This window comes from Hippoglossus hippoglossus, chromosome 13 (assembly GCF_009819705.1).
Source record: "Hippoglossus hippoglossus isolate fHipHip1 chromosome 13, fHipHip1.pri, whole genome shotgun sequence".
Taxonomy (NCBI): domain Eukaryota; kingdom Metazoa; phylum Chordata; class Actinopteri; order Pleuronectiformes; family Pleuronectidae; genus Hippoglossus; species Hippoglossus hippoglossus.
Window position 1 is genome coordinate 27,936,517 of NC_047163.1, and position 23,401 is coordinate 27,959,917.

At 38.5% G+C, this 23,401-nt stretch overlaps 1 protein-coding gene across 1 annotated transcript; it reads right to left on the reverse strand.

Moving 5' to 3' along the window:
* Positions 1 to 14,654: 14,654 nt before the first annotated feature.
* On the reverse strand, positions 14,655 to 22,160 carry mrps23 (mitochondrial ribosomal protein S23). Its single transcript, XM_034603807.1, has 5 exons — positions 21,994 to 22,160; positions 19,794 to 19,973; positions 16,355 to 16,432; positions 16,013 to 16,136; positions 14,655 to 15,077 (listed from the first exon to the last, which is right to left on the reverse strand). The coding sequence occupies exons 1-5, from the start codon at positions 22,035 to 22,037 to the stop codon at positions 14,925 to 14,927; spliced, it is 579 nt and encodes a 192-aa protein (XP_034459698.1). The 5' UTR covers positions 22,038 to 22,160; the 3' UTR covers positions 14,655 to 14,924.
* Positions 22,161 to 23,401: the final 1,241 nt, after the last annotated feature.

Genomic DNA, 23,401 nt, shown 5'->3' on the forward strand with positions numbered 1-23,401 from the left:
ACCTCCTGCATCAATTTGAGCCAGAGAGGTGACGTTGTATGTCCCTAGAGCTTGTGTAGAATGCCAGGGGTCATTATGTCCAGGTTCCCACCCTTGCTTGCCGCCTGGCTTATTATTGTGGTCTCGAATAAATGACAAAACTAAAAATGTGACAAGTCACGCTGTCTATAACTGCCCCCTACAATGACATACTGTAGAAGTCTTTTCTTACACCTGTATTGTTGGAGCAACATCATTTTTCTATACCTTTCAAATATATTATTGATAAATGTTATGGTAAAGGTTGAGTTAGGTCAGATGCAAGATCAACATGGTTATGGTAAGGGAAATAATAGGTTAAATTAACTACTTCACCAATGTTGCATTTGTTTGCACAAAGTTGGAAAATACAGTGGTTGAAAATGTTAAAATTCGATCAATCAAATTTTTATTTGTATGGCTGATATTTTAGAAACATAGGGCTTAACAAGGCACAACATTTTCTGCCCCTAACCTTCAGCAAAAGTATGGAAAAACTACTAAAAAACCTAACAGGGGGAAAATAAATGTGGAAACTCAGAGAGAGCCACAGGTGAAGGATCCCTCTCCCAGGACAGACAGAGGTGCAAAAGTGAGAAAAGACAGCATCTACATAAATGGAGAGGTATATCAATGTCCAGAGAGATGAAGGGAGCAGGACTGAAAGTTACAATGATAGAGGTGTAACATTTGGTAGAAAATATGAGAAGATTATATTGTATATTTTAGCAATCTAGTTGTAATCATAATCCATGATCAGGTGCCACCACGATCACGATCCATGATGTGGCCGCAGCAGTGATCCTGGATTTCGAAACAATAAAGAACAAGAACTCAGGGGAAGAAGTCAGTAACATGTATTGATTCAACATTAATGTGATGGTGACGAAGAGGAGGAAAGAGAGGCTCCATGTGTCATGTGGCCCCCAACAATCTAGGCCTATAGCGCATAACTAAGAACTGTTGGACAGACCTGAACCAATGTTGACTGCCGGTAATAAATAGGAAATAACATTTTTTTAAACACACTCAAGTTTTGTTCACCTTGTCTCCCTGCTTTATTACATCACCCTCCTTATTACATCACCCTCCTTATTACATCACCCTCCTTCCTTCCATATTTACTGCAACTGCTAGATGCCTGTTGCACCTAGGTGTTACTTAATGTCAACTAGGCAGCCATTACAGTCGCGGGAGACTGAAAAGAAGCACAGAAGCTCATTCTGGTTTTTTTTCTACCAAATGCATAACTTGCATTCTCTGAAACTGCAGATCTTCATTATGTCACATACATTGTTTTATGTGACTCAAGAAATAGTGAAATAAAATGCTCAGTGTAGCTAGAAAAACCTTTGTTTACATGTATTCTATATTTCACTTTTCAGTCCTTTATATAAATATTGCAGTGATTCCTGCTTTTGCAGTTAATACTGCCACTGAAGGGGACTTTATGAATGCAGCATAGTTTTATATGAATATAATTTACTGGGCAGGTACAGAAGTAATTTGAAGGACCCATACACTATCATACACACATTGCTGCCGTGTACTGTACCTTTGAAGTGATTCACAGTGATTTATTGTATATTGCAAAGATTAATTAATGGGTGGTAGGCCTGGACTCTGAATTTTAGACCTCATTTTAGGATTTAATTGTAGTACAGCACTGTGTCTTTATTGACACTTTGGGGGACGTTTATTGTTGGACACACGCAAAATTGTTTTAGCATAGAATAATGTTTCGGTCTTAGAGACACATGTGTACCTGCCTGAACCTTATTTGAATATGAACTGTACTTAAAGTATGAGCTGTTAACCCTTTAAAGTATCTAGCCAAGTTCCACGTGTACAGCATGTGTGCCATATACCTTTATTGCTTCAGGATTGCACTTTAAGGTAGCATGGCTCTGTTGTTGCTATAATTTACATTGATGATAGTTTACAGCTAAAGAATGTTGCACATCTTTCTAGATAACTTCATCACTGGATAATTGTTGACTAAAAAAGAGAAAACAATTTATGATATGTAAGGTGTTTGAATATCTTTTTGGTAGTGTAATACTTTATCCACTTAAACTTGAATCCTGAGGCAAGTGCAAGGAAATGGCCAACTGCACATCTGGTAGCTGAAATGCAGCTCCCTTCGAGCGATAGCAGGAGACATTCAGATACTTATGTATACACTCAAAGTTTGTAGGTGTGTATGCTTCATAGGCTAAAGTCAAATGCGTATACACACACAAACACATTCTTACTTCTCTCTTAGTGTCGCTGATTGGCACCTAGCCCCTTACCCAAACATTAACCAAAAGTGGGTCAGAAAGTGAAAACCAGACAAAATGTCCTAATATTCTCATAATATCCTCACTCCATAGGTTCTAGGCTCAAAATGTCCTTACACATACACATACATATTTTACCAAAAAGAAAATTAAATGATACTGACACTATTACAATAATCATTACCAACAGTGGCACAAGTCTACTTGGTATAATGTACTTTATGAGCGGTGCAGTCTTATTGTCTCAAATTGTAGCAGTAGAAGTTTGTCCTCTATCTGGACAATGCTGATTGCCTTGCTCATTCATGCCACTTGCCCAATTTCTTCTAATATGAACTGATTTTTAACATGAGAGCTGAGTGAACAGACTGACTGAACGCATCTTTCAGGTCTTCTTGTATGGCTTGCTCAAACCCCGTTTAAAATAAAAAAGCAATAAAGGCAAAAAAAAGAGGAAAAAAGAAAATATTCATTTAAGTACATTTTTTAAAAAAGTGGATGAGGGTCTCTCACATCTGAGATGTGAAGAGTATAATTTTGTATTTGTATTTTCAAATAATGATACTAAAAGTTGTTTGTCAAAGGTTACTCTCTGGTTCTGAAATCAATGTTTGTCTAAAAAATGAAATAAAATATTTAAAACTTTTAACCTAATGTGTTTTTTCCCTGCTGAACAAACACGTACACATGGAACCTGTTGTTATTCAGCCATGAAATTCACAAATAGATCACATCACCTGAGAGATCATTCTTTAACATTGAAATAGATAAATCAACTAAATAATTTAAACAAAAAATTAACTTCTAGTTTTTACCAGAACTTTCAACAGCAACTTTTGGACTTCTCTCATGTGATAACAGAACAACCAAGAACAAAGAGTTTAGGCTCTACAGCTAATTGAGTAGATAAAATCTCTTGAATTACTAGTCTTACATCTTTTCAAATTTCCCTAATCTTTGGACATTTCCATATACACTGAAAAAAAAATCACCTTTTCCTTACTACATGTGTTACATACTTTGGGGATGTTGGGATTACATTTGTTACGTTTTCCAGTTATATTGCAGGAGTTTCAATCGCGTGTAAGCAGTTTGAGTTTGAGCTTTGCTGCATGCCTTATTCCATTCTTCAATTGGAAATTCCTCCCATAGATCATCTTTCTATGCTCTAGTTTTGATTCTGATGATTCCAGTAATCCAGAAATCAATACATTTTATATTTCTGATATAATTCATTTTTCAGATGGGTCTTTAAATAGAACATCCTCCATTGGAGATAAATAAGGAATAGATAAGCCTTGTTTTTGAGAAGACCCAATAAAGCTCTTAAGCTGTAAATATTTAAAGAAGTGTGCACAGGGGATATTATAATTATCTACTAGTTTTTCAAATGTTTACATTTTTCTATCCATTGGACCAAAAATATCACTAATTAGATTAACTTCCCTGTCAGCCCATAATTGAATACCTCCATCAGCCCTGCCTGGCACCAAATAAGTATTACATCAAATGTGACTATACTGAGAGAGAGCAGGTGTTGCCTTCAAATAGTTTTGTACTTCATACCATACATCAATCCTGTTTCTTATTATACTGTAGGATTCATTGTTCTCTTTTGAATTTTTTACAGATTATTAGAGTATATGTGTGCCGGCATCTGAGGCCTTACAGAGTAAGATTCAATATCTTTCCATGCTGGTTAGTTACCTGTCGAGTAACAAAACCTCATAGTTACTAAGTTGAGTTGCCAGGTAATACTAAAGCAGGTTTGGGCATTTAAGCCCTCTCCTGTCATAAGGTAGATACAGTGCTGGTGTATGATGTTGGGTGTCAATGTGTTTCTTGATCCAGACTGGATCATGTTTCACACTTAGCTCATGTGATGTTTCACACTTAGCTCATGTGATGTTTCACACTTAGCTCATGTCATGTCATGTGAAGGAGTCTCTACAAAACTAAGGTGAGTGGGTGGATCTATTGTTAAGATTATTTTTTTTTCATAAATTACTGTAGTTAGTACCATTCTCAGAATTAGACCAGTTTACCTCATATTGTAAGGTAGAATCATAAGAGGGAATCCCACTGTCACATAGATGATATTAAATGGAGATTAAACATTTCAAAACATTACAGTAGATTCTCTAAAATAAAGAGTTTTATACAGGCCAATGCTTGTAAAATTGCCTCCTGCTAATGAAACAATAAAGTTCAACATAAACCAACAATTACAAAATACTGAATAAACGATTATATGTTATTTTAAAAGATTATATGTTATTTTAAAATTTCTCACAGAATACAGCATCGACTCGAGTACTGACTTGATAATATGGTAATAATATCTTACAGTGGTGTTTAGAAAGGTAGCGGCAGTAGCGAGATTGCACCTGCACACAGTTTGCTCTCATTCGCAACAGATCCCGGGTGGCAGGTACACAAATTAAAGCTGGAATGCCTTATTTTGCTTGAGAAGGTCCCTAAATGACCCAGAATTATCTGAGCAAGCGCCATTATAATAAGATATGTGTGATTTCTCTAAATGATTAGGAGTTTCAATGCTTCCTATTTTGGCTCAAACCGCAACTTTTATTTACGACAGTGAATTACGCCTCCCACCTGTAGGGAATGCCAGAATGTAGCCGAGAGCAATTCATCTGTTGTGTACATTGATTAGCAATCATGAATTATGATGCAGCAGGTCTCATTTTTCATTTGTAAACAGTTGAGCATAGTTTGTATGATTATTTTTGAGAGTGACATTTTGGATTAAACCACCAGGACCAAGGACTGACTTCGATCAGTTTTCATTTCATTTAGACTTCTGTAGAGTATTGAAGTACCTGTTATATTGTATGTGAATCAACAGTGGATAACAGTGCAGAGGATTTCCACTAAAAGCTACCTGTGTCCTTTGTGCCATTGTGTCAGAATGAGTTTGATTGGGACCTGGCTCAAAGCTTTTACACGGGGGAATCGGCTCACTGAGGAGAACCAATTAAAAGAAGTTGAAAATGGCTGCGGGTGTAGGAAGGTCTCTTGAGAACTAATTTGGTGAGGCCTTGTGTACAATTAAAACACACTGCTTGTCCTGTAGTTGTGGATCTGTGACCAGGAGTGTTCCCATCCTCCTTCAGCCAGCCTTTAGCATTTCTCTCAGCGCCATTTACTGAAAAATTTGCTTTCTTTATTCTTTTCTCCATCTTGATGTCATTAGTCAACAATTATCTAAATGCTTTTTCATGGTCCGACGAGGAACTTTAATTTTTTTTTTATTTTGGTGCCACAAAAGCGGTAGTGTTTCCACTGTCGCCTGTCGTAAAAACCTCTATCAAGACAGCATGTGCATTTGTTTTGGAAGTAGCTTTCCCCGCTTCTGTTTTCTTTCCCTTCGCCAACGGCTTTTCAAGCCTGACTGTCGTAAATCATTGCTCTGACGTAATCCCTCCCGGCGACAGACATTGACAATAGTTTATAGAAAAAGCCAATTTTCTCCCTGATTGTCTCATTTGCTGTTGTAAGTCATTGTTAAGATCCATTAGGAGGTTTGTTTGTTATTTATTTATTTTTGGATTTAGCTGTAGTGTTAGGTGTAGAGCGAGGTTATAGGTTAAGACTGACACACCACACAGGTTGGGGGGGTTAACTCCCTTTTTAGTGGACAACTCGACACACCTGGTGGCGACACACACACACACCGGAGCACGACTGCAGCGGACATGTGCCGATCCAACAAACTTCTGTCCAATATGAGACCTTTGCTGACCCAGAGCATGGACTCTATTCACGACACTTTACTGACAATAATCCATCAATTCATTGACCTTCCATTATGCTACAAAGTGTTTATTCTAATCAGTGCTGTAAATACCCTTATCTTTCTGATGTTCTCCATTACACGTGGCATCTATTGCACTTCTGTCCGTCCTGGGAGAGGGATCCCTCACATGTGGCTCTCTCTGAGGTTTCTACCTTCTTTTTACTCTGTTAAAAGGGTTTTTTAGTAGTTTTTCCTTACTCTTGTTAAGGGTTAAGGACAGAGGATGTCACACCATGTTAAAGCCCTATGAGACAAATTGTGATTTGTGAATATGGGCTATACAAATAAAATTTGATTGATTGATTGATTGATTGTTTTCATGGCAACGGACTGTAACAAACAGCCTATCAGAACAACCAGGTCTGTCAGTGTGTCCTGACCTCTTTTGTTCCTCTCCTAAACAACAGGCAGATAAGATCATCCCTGACAGCCAACCACAGACTAAAGCCCTATTGAGATGGATGTGAGGGACCAGGATATGTGTTGTGTGGGATGAGCATTTTTATCTCCTTTAGCCCGTTAAGAATTAGAGGGACTTTGGAAAAGCCCTACTTGTCTTCGCAGAGCCACAGCTCTGTGAAGCCAACTGCAAAAACAAACTCAGAATAAAGCTGTGACTATATCTTCCAATACATCTCCAGATTTGAAGCTATGCTCTTATGCTTCCCAGAGCACACTGGGTCTGCTGAGAGAAGAGAGAGAGAGAAAATGATTTATATATTTAAATTTACTAGAAGTTGAAGTCACTATGCCAAAATCTTGATTATAATTCCAAACTATAAATTCCCTGTCTGATGTCATACTCAGAGGAATGAGACTGTAATTACTTCTATCCCACTGCTGGTTTTGAGAGGTCATAGCAGAAAACAGCATTCTAAAAAGAGAGGGATCAGATGTGAAAGAGGATGGCATAGGAAATTAAAGAAAGGACAGCAAGAGTGAAGACGGATAGATCCACATGAGGTAACATTATTTATTCAAAGGTATAATTAATAAGGGCCATTTCATCACTACCCCTGCCTGTGATGGCTTCAATATTTAATGTAGGCTTCATGTGGGACAAAAATGGGAAAATGTAATGTATTTCCTATTATGGGGACAGAGTCAATGACAAAACTAATGAAATGAGATCCTCTGAAAAGTTTACAATGAAAACCCTGAAGTTTGCTTTGTCGGTTTTAGAGATACCTGGCTCTGGAGTATCAGCTGTCAGGGACAGTATGCCTTTTATAGATTAAGGAGTAAAGAGAAATATCCTAAGTCCTTCTGATCTGTTGTGCTCCCTTTTAAATATTGATATGATATCAAAGGGTTGTAACTACAGCACCAAGGAGTATTGGACAGAACCTAACTTTGGCACTATGCCAATTGCATTTTTGGAACAGCTGCTGCCAGAGCTTCTTTTATTTCTAAAGCAAAGTCCCATGCTCACTTACATGACACGTTTACATCTAAGGCTACAGAATGCTCTACACTATAATATGTAAATGGTTTTCTATTTATATACTTATGCTTTTCTAGTCTTGATGACCACTCAAAGCACTCAAAGCACAGTTTGCCATTCACCTATTCACACACACATTCATACAGTGCATCTATTAGCAGCACTTTTTTGTTCTATGAGGGGCAGTTTGGGGTTCAGCATCTTGCCCAAGGACACTTCGGCATGCAGATGGGGAAGACTGGAGATCAAACTGCCGACCTGCTGGTTGGAGGACGACCGCTCTACCCCTCAGCCACAGCTGCCCGAAGACATAATATGAAGACATCTACTGATGATGGAAGCAAAATTAAAGACATTGTTAATATATTATCAAGGAAAATGGAGGAAAAAAAGACTCAAAATGGTCACAAATGTGTATTACATGATCTACAACTAAGATATATAAATGCATACAATAGGATATTCTCCATCTTGTCCTATGTTTAAAAATAAATGTGTGTAACTTACATATGCGTGTTCAAATTCACATACACATGCACATGTAAGACATATACAAATGAACACACCATAAACTGAATTAATATTAATATTTTACATACAGATTTTTAACTTCAACTTCACATATAATAATGTCGCCTGCTGTCAAATAGCTCCTATATTTTAAATAAAAGAATCTACAATACTCTCCAGACTTAAAGTGCAAGAAGCACAAAAAGTATAAAGCTGAACCTGCCTGCCTCTGAACTCTTGCACTCTTACTTGTGCTTGTGGCATCAATATAAAAGATGAATAATCACAATTGAATTACTGCAAGCAAAACAACATAACAGCTTTGTTACGCTCCAGTGAGCAATAACACACAAATCATAATCAGGGGTTAGGAAGGCACACAGAAATCTGCACAGGAGGCCAACGCAATTCAATTAACCAGCCCAACTTTTGGTTCACTAACCACATTAAAGTTAGACAACAAGAGTGAACAGTGAGACAAGGATGCTGTTTATGTAAGCTGAATGAGGATGATTGCTAGCCTGAGAAATGAATCCACTAAAGCTCCTCAAAGATGGTTAATATACACTCTTTAAAAAACGGTGATGCCATAGGGGAACCTTTTTAGGTTCTGCAAAGAACCTTTTACTTATTGGTTATTCAAATAACCATTTTTCAATTTAAGGTTCCACAAAGAACCGTTTGTTTATAGGTTCCCTGAAGAACCAGTTCAATTGGGTGCTTTAGAAAACTAGTTTTAGAAAACTAAAACTAGTTATTTTGAAATGTACCTGCTTAAACCAAATTCTTGCTCCTCAGGAAAACCCGTCATGTTTTCCCCTTAGAAATACAACAGCACATAAGTGATGAAATGAAAATTATTTAAAAAAGCTAACGTAGCTAATGCTAACGTTGCTAATGCTAACGTTGCTAATGCTAACGTTGCTAATGCTAACTAGCAAGCTAATGCATAGTTCGCTCTTTAATCAAATGATGTGAGGCAAAAAACATTAAAAATAGGTAAAAGTGTGATTCTGTGTGAAATTGAATCACAGTTAACTAAGACTCCACCACAGATAAATGAATTTACCATGACTGTAGATCTCCAGCTAGAGACCAGAGGGCGGGAAACAGACGTTAAATTCTTCTTCTTTCTAAAAAAGGTGATTTAACATGAAAAGGTTCTTCAAAGCACCAAAAGTGGAGCTAGGTGTGTTTTTAAAAAATTTTCTTTTGAATTCAGTTCCCCAAAGGACCATAAACAGCAAAAAAAAGGTTCTTTAGTGAGAAATGGTTCCCCAGAGCACTTGTGAAGAAACAGTTTTTCTTAGAGTGTGTTCATTACAGGCTTTGCCTCTGCGTTGGCAACAGCCAGTGGCCACAGACTTTATGTTTTCCAGCCCATTCTTATGAACACGATATCTTAAGAATGTCTCAGGGAATTCGTCAAATTTGGAACAGACCTTCAGTTGGACTCAATAATGAACTAATCTCTGTGTAAATAAATCACAGTTTTGGTCTTATCAACCCAACATCTCAAGGTCACCTTAAGGGAAATTCTTCAAAGTGGGCACAAACGTTTATTTGGACTCAAAGATGAGCAGATTTTCGTGGTTGTAGGTCAATACTCAAGGTGACGTTGATGTCATGTCACTGTGAATGTGATATATCAGGAACACCCAAAGGGAATTTCTTTTAAATTGAAGTATGATTTTCACACAAGGGTTATTTATATACGTTCTTACAATCAGTTTTTACAGCCGTTATCTCGTTCACCATCCTTTTACAGACATTTAAACTACTCATACTTTATAATTTTAGTATACTGCACAGATTTTAACTGTCCGTTGATATTGCCCTGATGTCATTGTTGTTTTCTTTCTTGTTTTTACTTGTTGTCTTGACATGCTCTATGTACCTTAGAATTGATTTCCAGGGGGAAATAAAGTTGTTTTGAATTTGAATTAGTAGCTGTTGCTATGGCTTTGACTAAATATCGGTATTGTAAATGCCTTCAGGCTGGGACTTTAAATAAACATGCAAAGTTTGGAACAGTTTGGACAATTTATATTCCATCGAGACATCAAAGTTCGTACTGCTTGCATGGCATGTTATTAAATGAAAGATAAGATAAAACAAAACAAGTCTGATCATTCCTGGAGGAGGAGATTATTTAAGCAGAACACAGACCCGTTCAGCAGCGTTCAGTTCTATGCTCCACATTTGTGGAACAAGCTCCCAAAGAACTGCAGGAAAGGAGTAACATAGAGCAAACTAAAATGAACACGTACTCCAAATAAGATAGTGAACATTGTCAACAAAATGGATTATTGGTAATGTGTTTGTGTGTTTGCATTGCTTTATCACCAATTTGACCAAGAATAGGAGGGTGAATTTCAATCGGTATTAAAATTGAGCCAAATCCTTTTCTGCTCTGGTTACACCCGGTAATTAACCAAGTAATGCCTTGGAACATATGAGGAAGGTTTTATCCAGGTTAGAAATAAAATGCCTCTCATCCTTTTTTAAACCAAAAAAACCCAGTATTTTCAACTTGTATGTGTAAAGTATAAGATGCACAGTGAGTTAAACAACTGATAATGGCTGCAACTGGCTGAATATGAACAAAGACACATGATTGTTTACATCCTGCGTTCCAAATAATAATACAGCTGTCCATTAAAGTGAGTGGAATGCTATGCATTATCATAAGTGATGGAATAGGAAGAACAATTATTTCACTTCGAGGCACAGACTACATGATGATGAGACTGCACTGTCTTTGTGCCAGAGGATAAAGACACAGATAGACTCAAAGGAATCAATGTCTATTTAGATTTTTGTTTCTTTTTCAAAATGCATGATTTGAAAAGACACTTGAATGAGAACGTACTATGAATAAAGAAAAAGCAAACTTCATCTGCTCTTATTTTTGTCTACATTTATATTTACTAAGCACCGCAATCAGGCATGTACATATACTGAGAATCTATAGCGGAATTGTCATATTTTACTCGTGCAAAGATCAGGTAAGTGTTATCAGACAGGCAACACAACAGATTGCACCATATCTTCTCTGACCAACCAAGGCTGTTACCAACTAGGTGAAGTAAACAGCTGCCTCCAGACCTCCAAGGTCTCCTAACTGCCCCAGTATGCAACATGTTCACCGTCTATTTTAACATCTGTACTATCTTCATTTATTTTGTTCTTTGGTGTGTATTCCTGAATATATTTGTGTTTGACATGAATCAGTTAGTATGTAGCACTTGATACTGCTCAGTTTTTGGGTCCCTGGGCATGATGAATGGAGGAGATATTGAAGGCAATTGCCCACATAATGGCCCAACAGAAAGCTACTAGCTTCCATGCAGTAAAATATAATAATTCAAACCAGACTACAACTAGAAATACCACCCTACCATTGTGCCTCTGCCAACCAGTGCAGTTTTAGTCTAACCCTCTAGAATGTAAGGGGACACATGACACATGGAGTTTCCTCTTCTCCGTCTTTATGACATTAATGTCTCATCAATACAGGTTACTGACTTGATTTCTTCCCCTGAGTCCTTGTGCTTGATCGTTTACGGATCCAGGATCATTGCTGCAGCCACATGGTGGACTGTAAAGGTGGATTGTAGATTGTGATCATGAATCAGAGATCATAATGGTGGATCATGAATCAGAGATCATGAATCAGAGATCATGATGGTGGATCGTGGATGTGGTGGTGTGAATCATGGTGGTTGAGGTAGATCGTGATGATGGATGGTGATCGTGGTGGCAGCTGATCATTGACTAGGATTACAACAAGGCTGCTTGATATACAATATGCTTACTCACATATTCTAGCAGTACTGGCAAAAACTCCTCCATTTCAATTCATTGCTGCTCCCTTTATCTCTATCAGACAATTTCTTATGTATAAATACTTAAAATATTAACTTTTCCATTATGTTGCAAACCGTTTCTTCTAATCAATGTTGTAAATATTGTAATTTGTATTGATATGTTCGACTACACGCAGCATCTATTGCACTTGTGTCTGTGGCTCTCTCTGAGATTTTTAAGTTTTTTCCCCCTGTTAACATGTTTTTTTTGGTAGTTTTTCCTTCCTCTTGTTGAGGGTTAAGGGCAGAGGATGTCACACCTTGTTAAGCCCTATGAGACAAATTGTACATATGGGCTATACTATAAAATTTGATTGATTGATTGACATGATTAGATGGAGTGACAAACATTGATGATGAAATTTCCTATGGGTGTTCCGGATATATCACGTTCACAAAAACATGACGTCACCATGACCTTGACTTTTGACCTTTCACCACCAAAACCGAATAAGTTCATCTTTGAATCCAACTGAACATTTTTGCCAATTTAGAAGAAATTCCCTTAAGGCATTCTTGACACATTATGTTTACAAGAATGGGATGGACAAACGGACAACCTGAAAACATGATGCCTCCAGCCACTGGCTGTCGCTTTACTTTAAGTATGGAGAGAAAGTGAATAAATAAATAAACGCAAGGAATAAACTGAACCTTGACTAAAATCATCCATTTCAAAGCAAAAACACAGAGCTTGTGTTTTCTACTGGCAGCAAACGACAGAGAGCTCCTCTTTTCTTATTGCTTTGCTGATTCTCTCCTCCAGTGTGTTCATTTGGGTGGGGGCTGTCAACTACGTATAGGATTGCTTTCTCTCTCACTGTGACACAATCAGCCATTCCATTAAGCTGAGAATATCATCTCTCCACCTTGTGGGAATGACAGTTTTCTTTGTGAAAGGCAGGATATCAACACCAAGGTCATGTCATCAGGAAGAAGGAAAACCCACTGGCAGTAGCACTTCTGTTGTGTTACTCTTATGACTGGTTACAAGGTGCAGGAAGCTTTGGGTCAAGAATATCAAGACTGTAACATGTTGTAAAGGTGACTTAGTTTGATGTTTACATGTCTTAAAAGATCACACAACAAAAAAGGGTCTGTAGGCTTGTGTTGAGTAATTACATATATACAGCATTGGCAGGTAACAGAATACATGTTAATGTTACACATTTGGAATATAAAATACGAGTAACTATATTTAGTATGTTACAATTTAAATTGGTGGCAATTAGAAGTCTGCATTATTCACTCGCTTTGCAAATTTAAAATTAGTTGTAGTTTAGTTGAACACTTACTGGTCAAACTAAAATGGCACTCAGTAGTGCACATACCTCTGGCAAGGGCGCAAAGTCCTCATAAATTCAATCAAGCCTTATAGTGGTGGGCGGCTGTGGCTCAGATTTTCGATCCAAGTCTCCTTCAGCTCCATGTGTCGAAGTGTCCCAAATTGCCCCTGATGGCTGTGAGAGATATGAGATAGAGAAAGTGCTGCACCATGTGAATAGTTGAATGGCAAAAGTGTACTGTAAAGAGCTTTTAGTGGTCATCAAGACTAGAAAATGGCTATATAAATGCAGACCATTTACCTAAGCCAACAAAGCAATGCGGATCATGAAATCATAATCCCTGTTGCATTAGTTTTTTCATCAAAATCAGTGAAAATGTTCACCCCCACCCTATCTGTCAAAGTAAAAAAAAGTAATGGATCTGCTGCTTTGTCCAAATCTGTGCCAAATGTGTGCAACTCTGTTCAGTCGGTTTTTGCATATACCGTGCTGACAAACAGACAGGGGCAGAAACATAACCATCTTGGCAAAGCTTTGAGGAGTTTTGGCTCATTATTATTGTCTATGTAAAGTGCCTTGAGATCATGTATATTATGATTTGGCACTATTCAAATCAAATTGAATTTTCCTGCCACAGTATGAATCCTTCTCCACAAAGGTAATACCAGAGGGTGCAGCATGTCTATGAGGAATGAGCAGGTACAGCGCAGGTTTAATACACTGCCATATCATGGTCTCTCCTGTTTGTCTCCTTACATATCTCTTACATATTAAACTCCCCAGAGGTTGGGTGACATACTGGCCATTGCAGTATTTTTACTTTAAACTTCAGTAATGTAGTAGTAGGGTTACAGAAAGGTTTAAGGTCAAGATGCCCCTTGGCACGGAGAAAGGCACTAAATCGAATTGAAGTCATCCAGGAACAATTTGCTAGTCCTCTTGTACCCTTCAGCTTTCCTGTGCAATTAAGTAATTCTCTTGTCTTCAGACAATTTTGTTCCATGTGGTGCCGCTGTCAGCATTAAATCTTAGTGACTCAATAGATTTATCTGCAGAAGGGTTTGACTCATGGTGATTATTTATCCTCGACTAGCCCCAGAAAACATTTTATAAAGGTGCGCCTTTGTGACTTCCAGGTTGATGTATTAATCCTGGCCTGCTACAATGTTGACAATAAAATCATATTTCCCTGTCCAGTATTGACTCATCAATGGTAACAGATCAGAGATGAAGGAACATTACATTTTAAAGGAAATCAAAACGACTTATTTGTGAGATGAAATAAATTTATTAATGCCGCATTTTGTAGGTGTCTGTATTTATAATTTTTTTAAGTCCTTGTTGAATTGGACGATTAAATATACACACATTCAGTATATAACACAGTTTTAGCATGTATTGACGATTTACAGATTTTTTGACTCCATCCTCTGCTGAAATATAGACACTTTAATGACAACAGTATGTTATTTGATGCTGAAAGAATTCAAATCTAAATGGCATCAGCTGAGGAAACAAGGAGGTTGCATTCAGCCAGTTAGGACAGCAGTTCCAGAGAGAGCAGTTCCCGACCTTGGTTGAGATCCCTGACAAGTGGTGGTTGTAATAAATGTCCAACACTTCCATAAGAGGAGAATAAACAGAACCACAGCTTCTCAAGTCAGTCACATCATTTCTTTGTGTGAGAGAATTTGCAGCTCATCCAAAGGTTTTGGAGTTGCTGGGGTCTATGGGCTGTGTTTGTGTTGGGTCATCCATTGTCTCCTTGTTGTGCGAACCTACTGACTGCTGCTCAGCCAACATGTCTGTTAGCTTCAGCTTGAGCACAGGATCCTTGGACTCTGCTGACACCTGCAGGATAAAAGCAGCACTGTAATGATTTGTGCAAACAGCAGTGAAGGCCATTTGTAGTCATTATACAAGCGGCAAAGTCAATCAAGTCCATGATATCAATATAGCCAAATATCACAAGTTAAAATTTTCCTCACAGGGCTGAACAATCTATACAGCATATGGCTCTCACTTTCCTTAGACCGTTGTAAAGGAAAATCCCCCAAATCTCTATAAAATTATAGATATATTATAACAGTGTTTTAAGAAAATATTCAGACCCCGTCCCTTTTTTCATATTTTTTTATTACAGCCCTATGCAAAGGGGAAAAAAATCCCTTATCAATCCATAGCTTCGGGGCCAGATGTTGTTCCAAATTTCTTCCATTTAAATAATCATCAAGGCCACTGTGATTCTTGTCAATATTCAAAGTAGCAGAAATATTTGTGTATCCTTCCTCAGATCTGTGTTTCGACACAGTCCTGTCTCTGAGCACTGCAGGCAGCTCCTTCAACCTCAGGTCTTGGCTTTTGGCCCTGATGCATAGTCATAAAGGTGTTGATGAAATCTCAGTGATAACTGATCAAAATTGGAGGAACCAGAGTGTTTTCAAAACAGAACTGCAGATTATCACTTCATATGGTATAATTAGAATTTGATGATGCTATTCTTCAGCTATATAGAACTATAGCAGATCAGTAATAGTTTGATTATGTCCGAGTTGTAACGCAGAATTGTATAATGATGATCTCAGGTTGTAAGTGTTTGCTTGAAGTCATTTTTAATTAATTACATAGCCTGGTCCATGGGCCATATTTTTCTAGCATTCAGCATAAGAGCAAGGAACACTGGGCTGATGACTGCACTGACATGAGTCTGAAATCATCAGCTACTTAAATGATGATATTAAGGTAGCAACCATAGTTAAAACATTTTCTTTTAGCAAGAAACTTACAGGTGGCGCTCCTCTCCTCCTCAACACAATGCCCTCTGAGAGTAAAGCCTTGCCAGTCTCCTCAAACAGAGCAGACTCTTCCAGCTCGCGGTGGCTCTGTAACTCTGTGTATTTGTCTACAAATCTGCCGCATCAAAGTGAGAGAAAAACACAGGCAGCAATATTAGCATGGAAATAATGTATTCATTTCAAGATATTGATATTCATTTATAATTTCCCCCACTGTACATTTGATGTGCACTTGACAACACTTTACATTACAAAAACCATACATTCAACCACATAGATTGTTTGGTTGCTTTCATGATTTAATGCATTTTTTTCATACATTGCAATCCATACCTCTGACAAGTAGAAACAAAGGTTGTTTTGGTGAGGTCAAGAGGCCGAGGACCTACCCCATACTGCTCATAGAACTTCCTGAAAGGCAGACAGTTGTTGAAACACATGCAAGTGGTAATTCCCATCAAAACAGTTTGAAGAAATCCTGATGAGAGAAAGTAAAATGGCAAATTTCATTTGAATCACATAAATTAAGTTTTTCAGCTTTGCATTTTGGTTACCATGTAATGTGTTGGGTATAATTCCAAATTGTAAAAAAAATTGTATTAAATCTAAAAATAAGCCTTTAGAAAAACAACAAATCTGTGACAATGAAATAACTAAATGATCTAGTGATGAAACTGAAGTTGTTAGGGGGTTGACAGTGCTGCCTAGACAGGGAGCTCTGGCTTAGGAGGTAGACAGGGTTGTCCACTAACGAGAGGGTTGGTAGTTTCATCTTGAATGGTTCCTCCAGTCGGCATTCCTAAGTATCCTTGGGTAAGATTCAGATTCAGTGTCATGATACATTTCTGCACCATGACACATTCTCAACTTAAGACTTATCAAATGCCAAGTATGACATGCAGTGACTTTCAGTCAATGCTGCCATGATGCAAAACATCTGTGCTCCACGTCAAAGTATGTGTGTGATAATAAAACTTCAGTAGAGAGTCAAAGGCTACATCCAAATTACATGATTGAATTTAAAAAATAAATCCATCTGAAAACTCCAGTAGTGTGTGTACACATCAACAGTGATGCGTTTTAAAGCTAAAATGTGTTAGTGTGGACATAGCCTCAGTTAAACCCAACAACTAGGGGTGTAACGGTACACACAAATCACGGTTCGTATGTACCTCAGTTCTGAGGTCACGGTTCAGAACGTTTTCGGTACAGTAGAAACAAGGAACAGAAAACAAACAGATTTTTTATTTATATTGAATCAACCCTGGTTAACTATGGCTGTGTCCTTCTTGCCTTTAATTACTACATTAATCACAGGGTAGCTGTGATTAATCACCATTATATGTATATTGTTGTGGGAACGGAAAGATAAATGACAGAAGGCGGATATATACATTTAACATTTGTTTTTTTATTGATGACAAGTTCAAATGATAGTTATTAATATTGAAAAATCAAATCAAACTAAAACATACCACACCATAATTAAATTTGGCTGTCTCTTTGCTATGCCTGAGCAAAATAGGATGATGTTATTTAGAACATTTTATTTTTATTTTATCAAACTCAAAGATAACCTTTATCCTAAACAATTGGGGCATTTTAGCCTTTGCTCTTTTTTTTGGGGGGGGAAATATAGGATGGTTGAATAAAACTTTTTTCTTTTCTTTTTTAAATCAAATAAACAACCAAACCTTTACACAATTCAATGTGAATGGGAAATCTGAATCTGAGCCCATCTGTAGAAGCAGTGTTGAGCCAGTTCACAATTAAAAAGAACGAGTTCCAAGTTCAGTTCATGCAGATGCAGACTAATTCACATTCATAGTTCATTATTTATTGGGATGATTTAGGTGACAAACGTACGGTCATGTGTTTGGTTAGGAATCGATGGAGTCGGATCATGTCTGCGTGTCGCTCCGCTCACTTTAACACAGAGTCCTGACTGTGAGCGTCTCGTGTTGTACTGAGCACAACATGTTGACGAGTCATTTTCATGATGTTTAAATGCAGCCTCATAAACTCTGGAGCGAATCAAATGTTCGGACTCTCGGCAGAAAATAAGTGCGTGCGCAAAATCACCGCCGGATTCATGACACATGCGCACCAGATGATTTTGTTCTCACCACCATGCGTATGTTTGTGAATCAGAATCATTCTAAATCGACAGGCTCTCTGCAATTAGCATACTGCCACGCCTCTATTTCTCCATATGAGGACATGGAGAGAGCGGTGTGCTGAACAGTTGAAGTTATAAGAGACGGCCGCACAAGGTAAAAAACACAAGAATCTAACAGCAGAAATTAAAAGCGTCAGAAGGGGGAAGACACAAACACACTTTTCTGTCCTCCAGAGTGAAAAAAAGGAAACCTTGGCTGCAATAACTGAGGCGGTGAATGCTCTGCACAGAGCTGAGCACTAGAGCTGTGGACATTTCTCTTAGATGCATCGCGACGTGGACTCCGCTGAATAATTATAACCAGCGCTGCTTCAGGTTCAGAACAGACGCACATTAAAGGTCCAGTCATCCTGTGTCTCTGTGGGAGTCTGTTTCCTCCTCACCCCCCCCCCCCGACCTGCGCTCCCTTTACACTTCAACAATAAACACCATCACTGATCACAAGTTATTAGGACACGTACTGGACTGATGTTTACTTTGTGTTTGATTCAGTTTAGAGTTTATGAGACACATGTTTAAACCTGCTACACAACACGAGATGTAACGTGACGCACACAGTCAGGACATCAGGGTTAAAGTGACCGGAATGATCCGGAGTCATGATCTAACATCATAATAATAACTAAATACATGTGAAAATATGAATTCCGCAGGTGTTTATAGAGATGATGATGAAACGGCGTCAATTTCATAGTTTTAATATACTATGAATTTAGTTAAAAGGGTGCGTGTTTCCATTTTCTAGGACAGCCGCGCCTTCATCATTTGTGCGTACGCATGGTCTGAGAAAGTTCAAAACATTTCTAGGTACCAACATATTGATGAATCCCAGATTTGTGCATCAAACGTTCATCGGGCGGTTTACGCACAGATTTTTGCGTACACATTGTTTGTGTATGAGACCCAATGTCTCCCGCTGTGGACGACACGCTCACACTGGGACATAGGTTTATAAAAAGGGCTGGTGTGACTTGCTGGCTGAAATGTGGTCGAGAGGGAACTTCCTAACGGGGCTCGATTACTTTCAGTGTGTGTTTGAACCCTGCGTTCTCAACAGAGAACGTTTGCATGTCTCCTGCTATTAAAAACACCTATGACGCTCGTTATTGCTTTGACAAGGTCAGAATTATTTGCAAGCGGCAGATTGGGTGCTGGGTTTGCACGGAACTCGTTTTTTCCTTATCCCACTAATGTTAGTGTTATTCCCAATGTTAGTGGGACATCACTCTGGTTATGCCCTTTCAAACGAGTTGGCATGTTCGATGTGCTACCAGCTCCATATCCGATTGCAGTTGCGCAGTGTCAACATACAGCATTTGTACGACCCACTTGTCTTTGCACGTCATCATTATAGTGACTGAAGTGTTCCCACACAGCGGACTAAAATGACTAGGGAGGGTCTTCACACTTGTTTGAGACCTGTACGAACACAAATAAGTTCCGTACGAGGAGTTTTTGGTGCGGATACATGTACCGTTACACCCCTAATAACACACCTCATCCATGTCATTTGCACATAGTATTTACTCTATTTTTCAATATGTAGGTGTAAAGAAGCACAGCTCCTGTTATTACTGTGAATAGTTGACTTACGCTCTGATTTCATCCTCTCTGTAGAAGATATCAGGCACCGTTTCCTGTTTCTTGGAGCTGGCTCTGGTGCGTGGCTTCACGTGAAGTGGGTCCCTCTTTGGTGGAAAAGCCTGGAATACATCATACCAGATGGGTTTCTGTGCCGGCTGAATGACTCCAGAGCGCATCAGATCTCGAACCCTGCCATGAGAGGCCATCATATGAGTAAAATGCCATTGGACAGCAGTGTCATTAACTACAGAAGAAATGTACACAGAGAAAATAAAAGTAATTTCCAACTCCAAATTAGAGCTGTTCTTGGGCTCAAGTGGAGGTCTTCAGGTGCAAGGAGCCAGGGGCCCGGACACAGGGAGCCATGCATAGCTCCACGAAGTCTGCTTACAGTGTTCATTTTGGGTCTACTCCTACATGTTTGGACCGTAAATAAGTTATGTTTTACAGTCTTTACCAGCTGTGTCAGTAATTCACTGCTCCTCTCTATGTCTCTGTCATTCATCAGTGCCAACTGAATCGAGGCAAACCGAGTGCGCCCCGTCATCTCCTCCTGCTCTCTATACATTGACTAAGATAACAAATTCTGTTGTTTTTACCCAGTCTGAGTTTACATGTGTCTGATCCCACTGTGTGTGTGTGTGTGTGTGTGTGTGTGTGTGTGTGGAACTTAGCTTTCCCTCAAGTTCCGGGACTATTATACAGAAGCTACGCAATTATTTTATACAAATCAACAGTTTACAGTGATAAATTAGGTCCAGGAGGAGCGTGATCACTATAAGCTGTTTCCACTCTACTAGAATTTTGTCACGAAATTTGATGGAGGCGGTCGCCTCACAATTCGCTCTGTAAAAAAAAAAACCCTGGACCCATGTCATGTTGCTCTCTATTTAACAACTGAATAAGTATCATGAGCTGCTTTAAGACCTGCACTGAACTCCGCAGAACCTCCGGACTTCTCTGGAGGGGCTTAACGCAAATGTCCCAGTGAGAGCCTCCAGACTCTCTGTGGACTTCTCCAGCCAGTCCTGTGTGAACACAGCAGGAGATCCTCCGCAGGATTCAGCACGAGCAAGTGGGTGTGTTGGTGAGGTTTCTAACACACGACAAATGCAAAAAAATAAATAAAGGAAAACAAATATCTCATGTGAAAAAGCGGTTTGTGTTGTTGTGGGCACGTCTGAGTGGAGAATCTCCCACTGTGTTGTGCATGTGTGAAAGGTGACCACTGGAGAAAGTCTGGACCCAGGTCTCCGGATATCCTCCAAAGGTCATGTTTGAATTTGAATCACTTTTTAGAGACAAGGCAAGTTTAGTTGCACAACCCATTTTGACAATAAGGCAGTCCAAAGTGCTTTACATAAAATATAAAAGGCATCATGACAAATTGTAAAAGCAACTACACAATAAAAAAGACAGCAAGACAGTATAAAAAAAAAGACACATTTCAAAAGGAAACTTAATGTAACAGAGAGTTACAGAGTGAACAAAATTTATGAAATAAGAAATAAAAGAGTGACAGTTATGGTGCAGAGTAAGAAATTAGTAATTATTTGATTGAATAAATGCAGAGTAAATTGAAAAGAACTAAGAGGTGCAGCAGACCTGCAGGTGTCTGGGAGCTTGTTCTACAAATGTAAAGGTACGATTTGTGACTTAATTTGGGTTTTTTTACTTTACAGGTTCAAGCTGAACGCTGATTTTTCTATTTATCTTTATTTATCTGAAGTATATGTGCTGTGCTTGGATGATTTAGAGACTCGGTTCAGTCCTGCTGAGTTGATGACTGGTGTCTTACTTGCATTAGTGTGACACGTTTTAGAAAGCGCTGTAATGTTAGACTCGTCCCCAGAGTTTGTCTTGACAGAAATCATTAATTACCATTATTTACTATCTGTGGAGATATCAGTGCTGCCTGGGAATCAATCGGATTTAAGGTACACTGCTGCCGTACCGCCAGCTAATGACGCTAATGTTAGCATCGCAGCTACAGCAGAGTTTAGGACTTCCACAGGTTTCTGACAGAAGAAGAGAGCGATGTGTGTTCCAGCGGTCAGACACGGTGCTAACCAGCCTGCACAGTGCCTGGTCACATGTGTTCCAGTCAGACAGAGGTTAACGTGATGCCCTTCACTGATACACTCACGTTAGCATCCACTGTTAGCTGTTGGGCTAGTAAAGGAGCACAAATACGCTCTGCTGCTCTTACCGGGTGAAAACAGTTCCAAACTTCTCCAACCTGCTGCCCGCCATTCCGCTATGTCTCACGGTACAACCAGAGGTGACCAACAAACAAACACACACACACGTGTAACCTATGGGATGTTGCTCAAATAACCTACGAGTATGCGATTTCCGGTTAGATTGTAGGTCGTTGGATTTTTTTTTTCAGAATAAAGGTCCTAGTTTACTGTTTTTCCATAGTTGCACAAACCGGTCGGTACATCCCTTGCACTGGTAATAAATGACATGTTTTGATCATGTACACATGACTGATTCCTGGGTTTGGTGTCTACCCTGGCAGGCTTTCTTATGTGCTCACACTTTATTAATTGAAATTTTCCACACTGGTGAACTAATTGAGAAAAAATACAATCATATTCTATACAACGTTGTAGCACTCCACGTTAAAATCTATATCTTGTTTAGTGATGTGATGATCTAAGAAAACAATTGTTTAATTTTGACTTATTGTGAAGGCTATGTACATGAACTGGAACCTATAATTTCCCTTTCCTCTTGCCTTGATTTCAATTTAATCACAAGGCATGACACCTTGTCCTCCTTTACCTATCATTTTAGGCCACTTGACAAACTTCGCCTGGCTGAACACTCTGACATACATATTCATGTTGTTGGATTGATGAACATTTTATAGACAAATACAATGACGCTTCTATTAGTTTACATATTTTTTCCCCATGAATATTACTGGACAGTGCACAATAGGGTCAGCAGGTGTTGTCACTACGCAACGTTTAGTGCGTAGTGCGTATTATTGAATTTGTCACTTAAGGTATGCTTTCTTAATAGGCTAGATGTTTAATTTGCTTTTTACATTAGAATAACAATTCTCTGCAGAAGATTCTCTGCAGAAGCAGAAAATGTGGAAATGCCAAGCATTTAAAGAATGCTTTGATAATGTATTTTCATAACATTCACATTTAACAGTAACAGACAGCACAAAATGAAGAAATAAATGAACAAACAAAAATCTAAATGCTTATCACTGAATCATTCTCAATCAACATAAGAGAGAGAAAGACGTTGTAGGGTATTTTGACCTCTTTAGGTCATCCATCCAAATGTTAATATGGTGTTGTTTACATCCATGAAGCAATTTAAATATCTATCAAACAATACAACTTGTGTCCAAAAATATGTCAGGGAAACTAATAGTAAACCTATTGATGAAGTGTATAGACATAGATTATCAGCTCAGAAAAGTCTGTAAATTTAGATTCATGAATATATAATAAAGTGAAACTGAGAACTAGATTTATTTTGTATTCAACAAATCTATCAGATGTGGAAGGTGAAATGCAATATGATCCATGTGGTAGTAGGTGCATTAGGGGCTGTAACCCCTAAACAGGGAGAGTGGCTTCAGCCAATCA

Excerpts from the sequence above, each read along its gene's own strand:
- mrps23 (XM_034603807.1), bottom strand. The coding sequence starts at position 22,037 with ATGGCGGGCAGCAGGTTGGAGAAGTTTGGAACTGTTTTCACCCG. Across the intron at positions 19,974-21,993 it reads TTTGGAACTGTTTTCACCCG|GGTTCGAGATCTGATGCGCT; the intron begins GTAAGAGCAGCA and ends CTCTCATGGCAG. Across the intron at positions 15,078-16,012 it reads GGAGGAGAGGAGCGCCACCT|GTGTCAGCAGAGTCCAAGGA; the intron begins GTAAGTTTCTTG and ends TTTATCCTGCAG.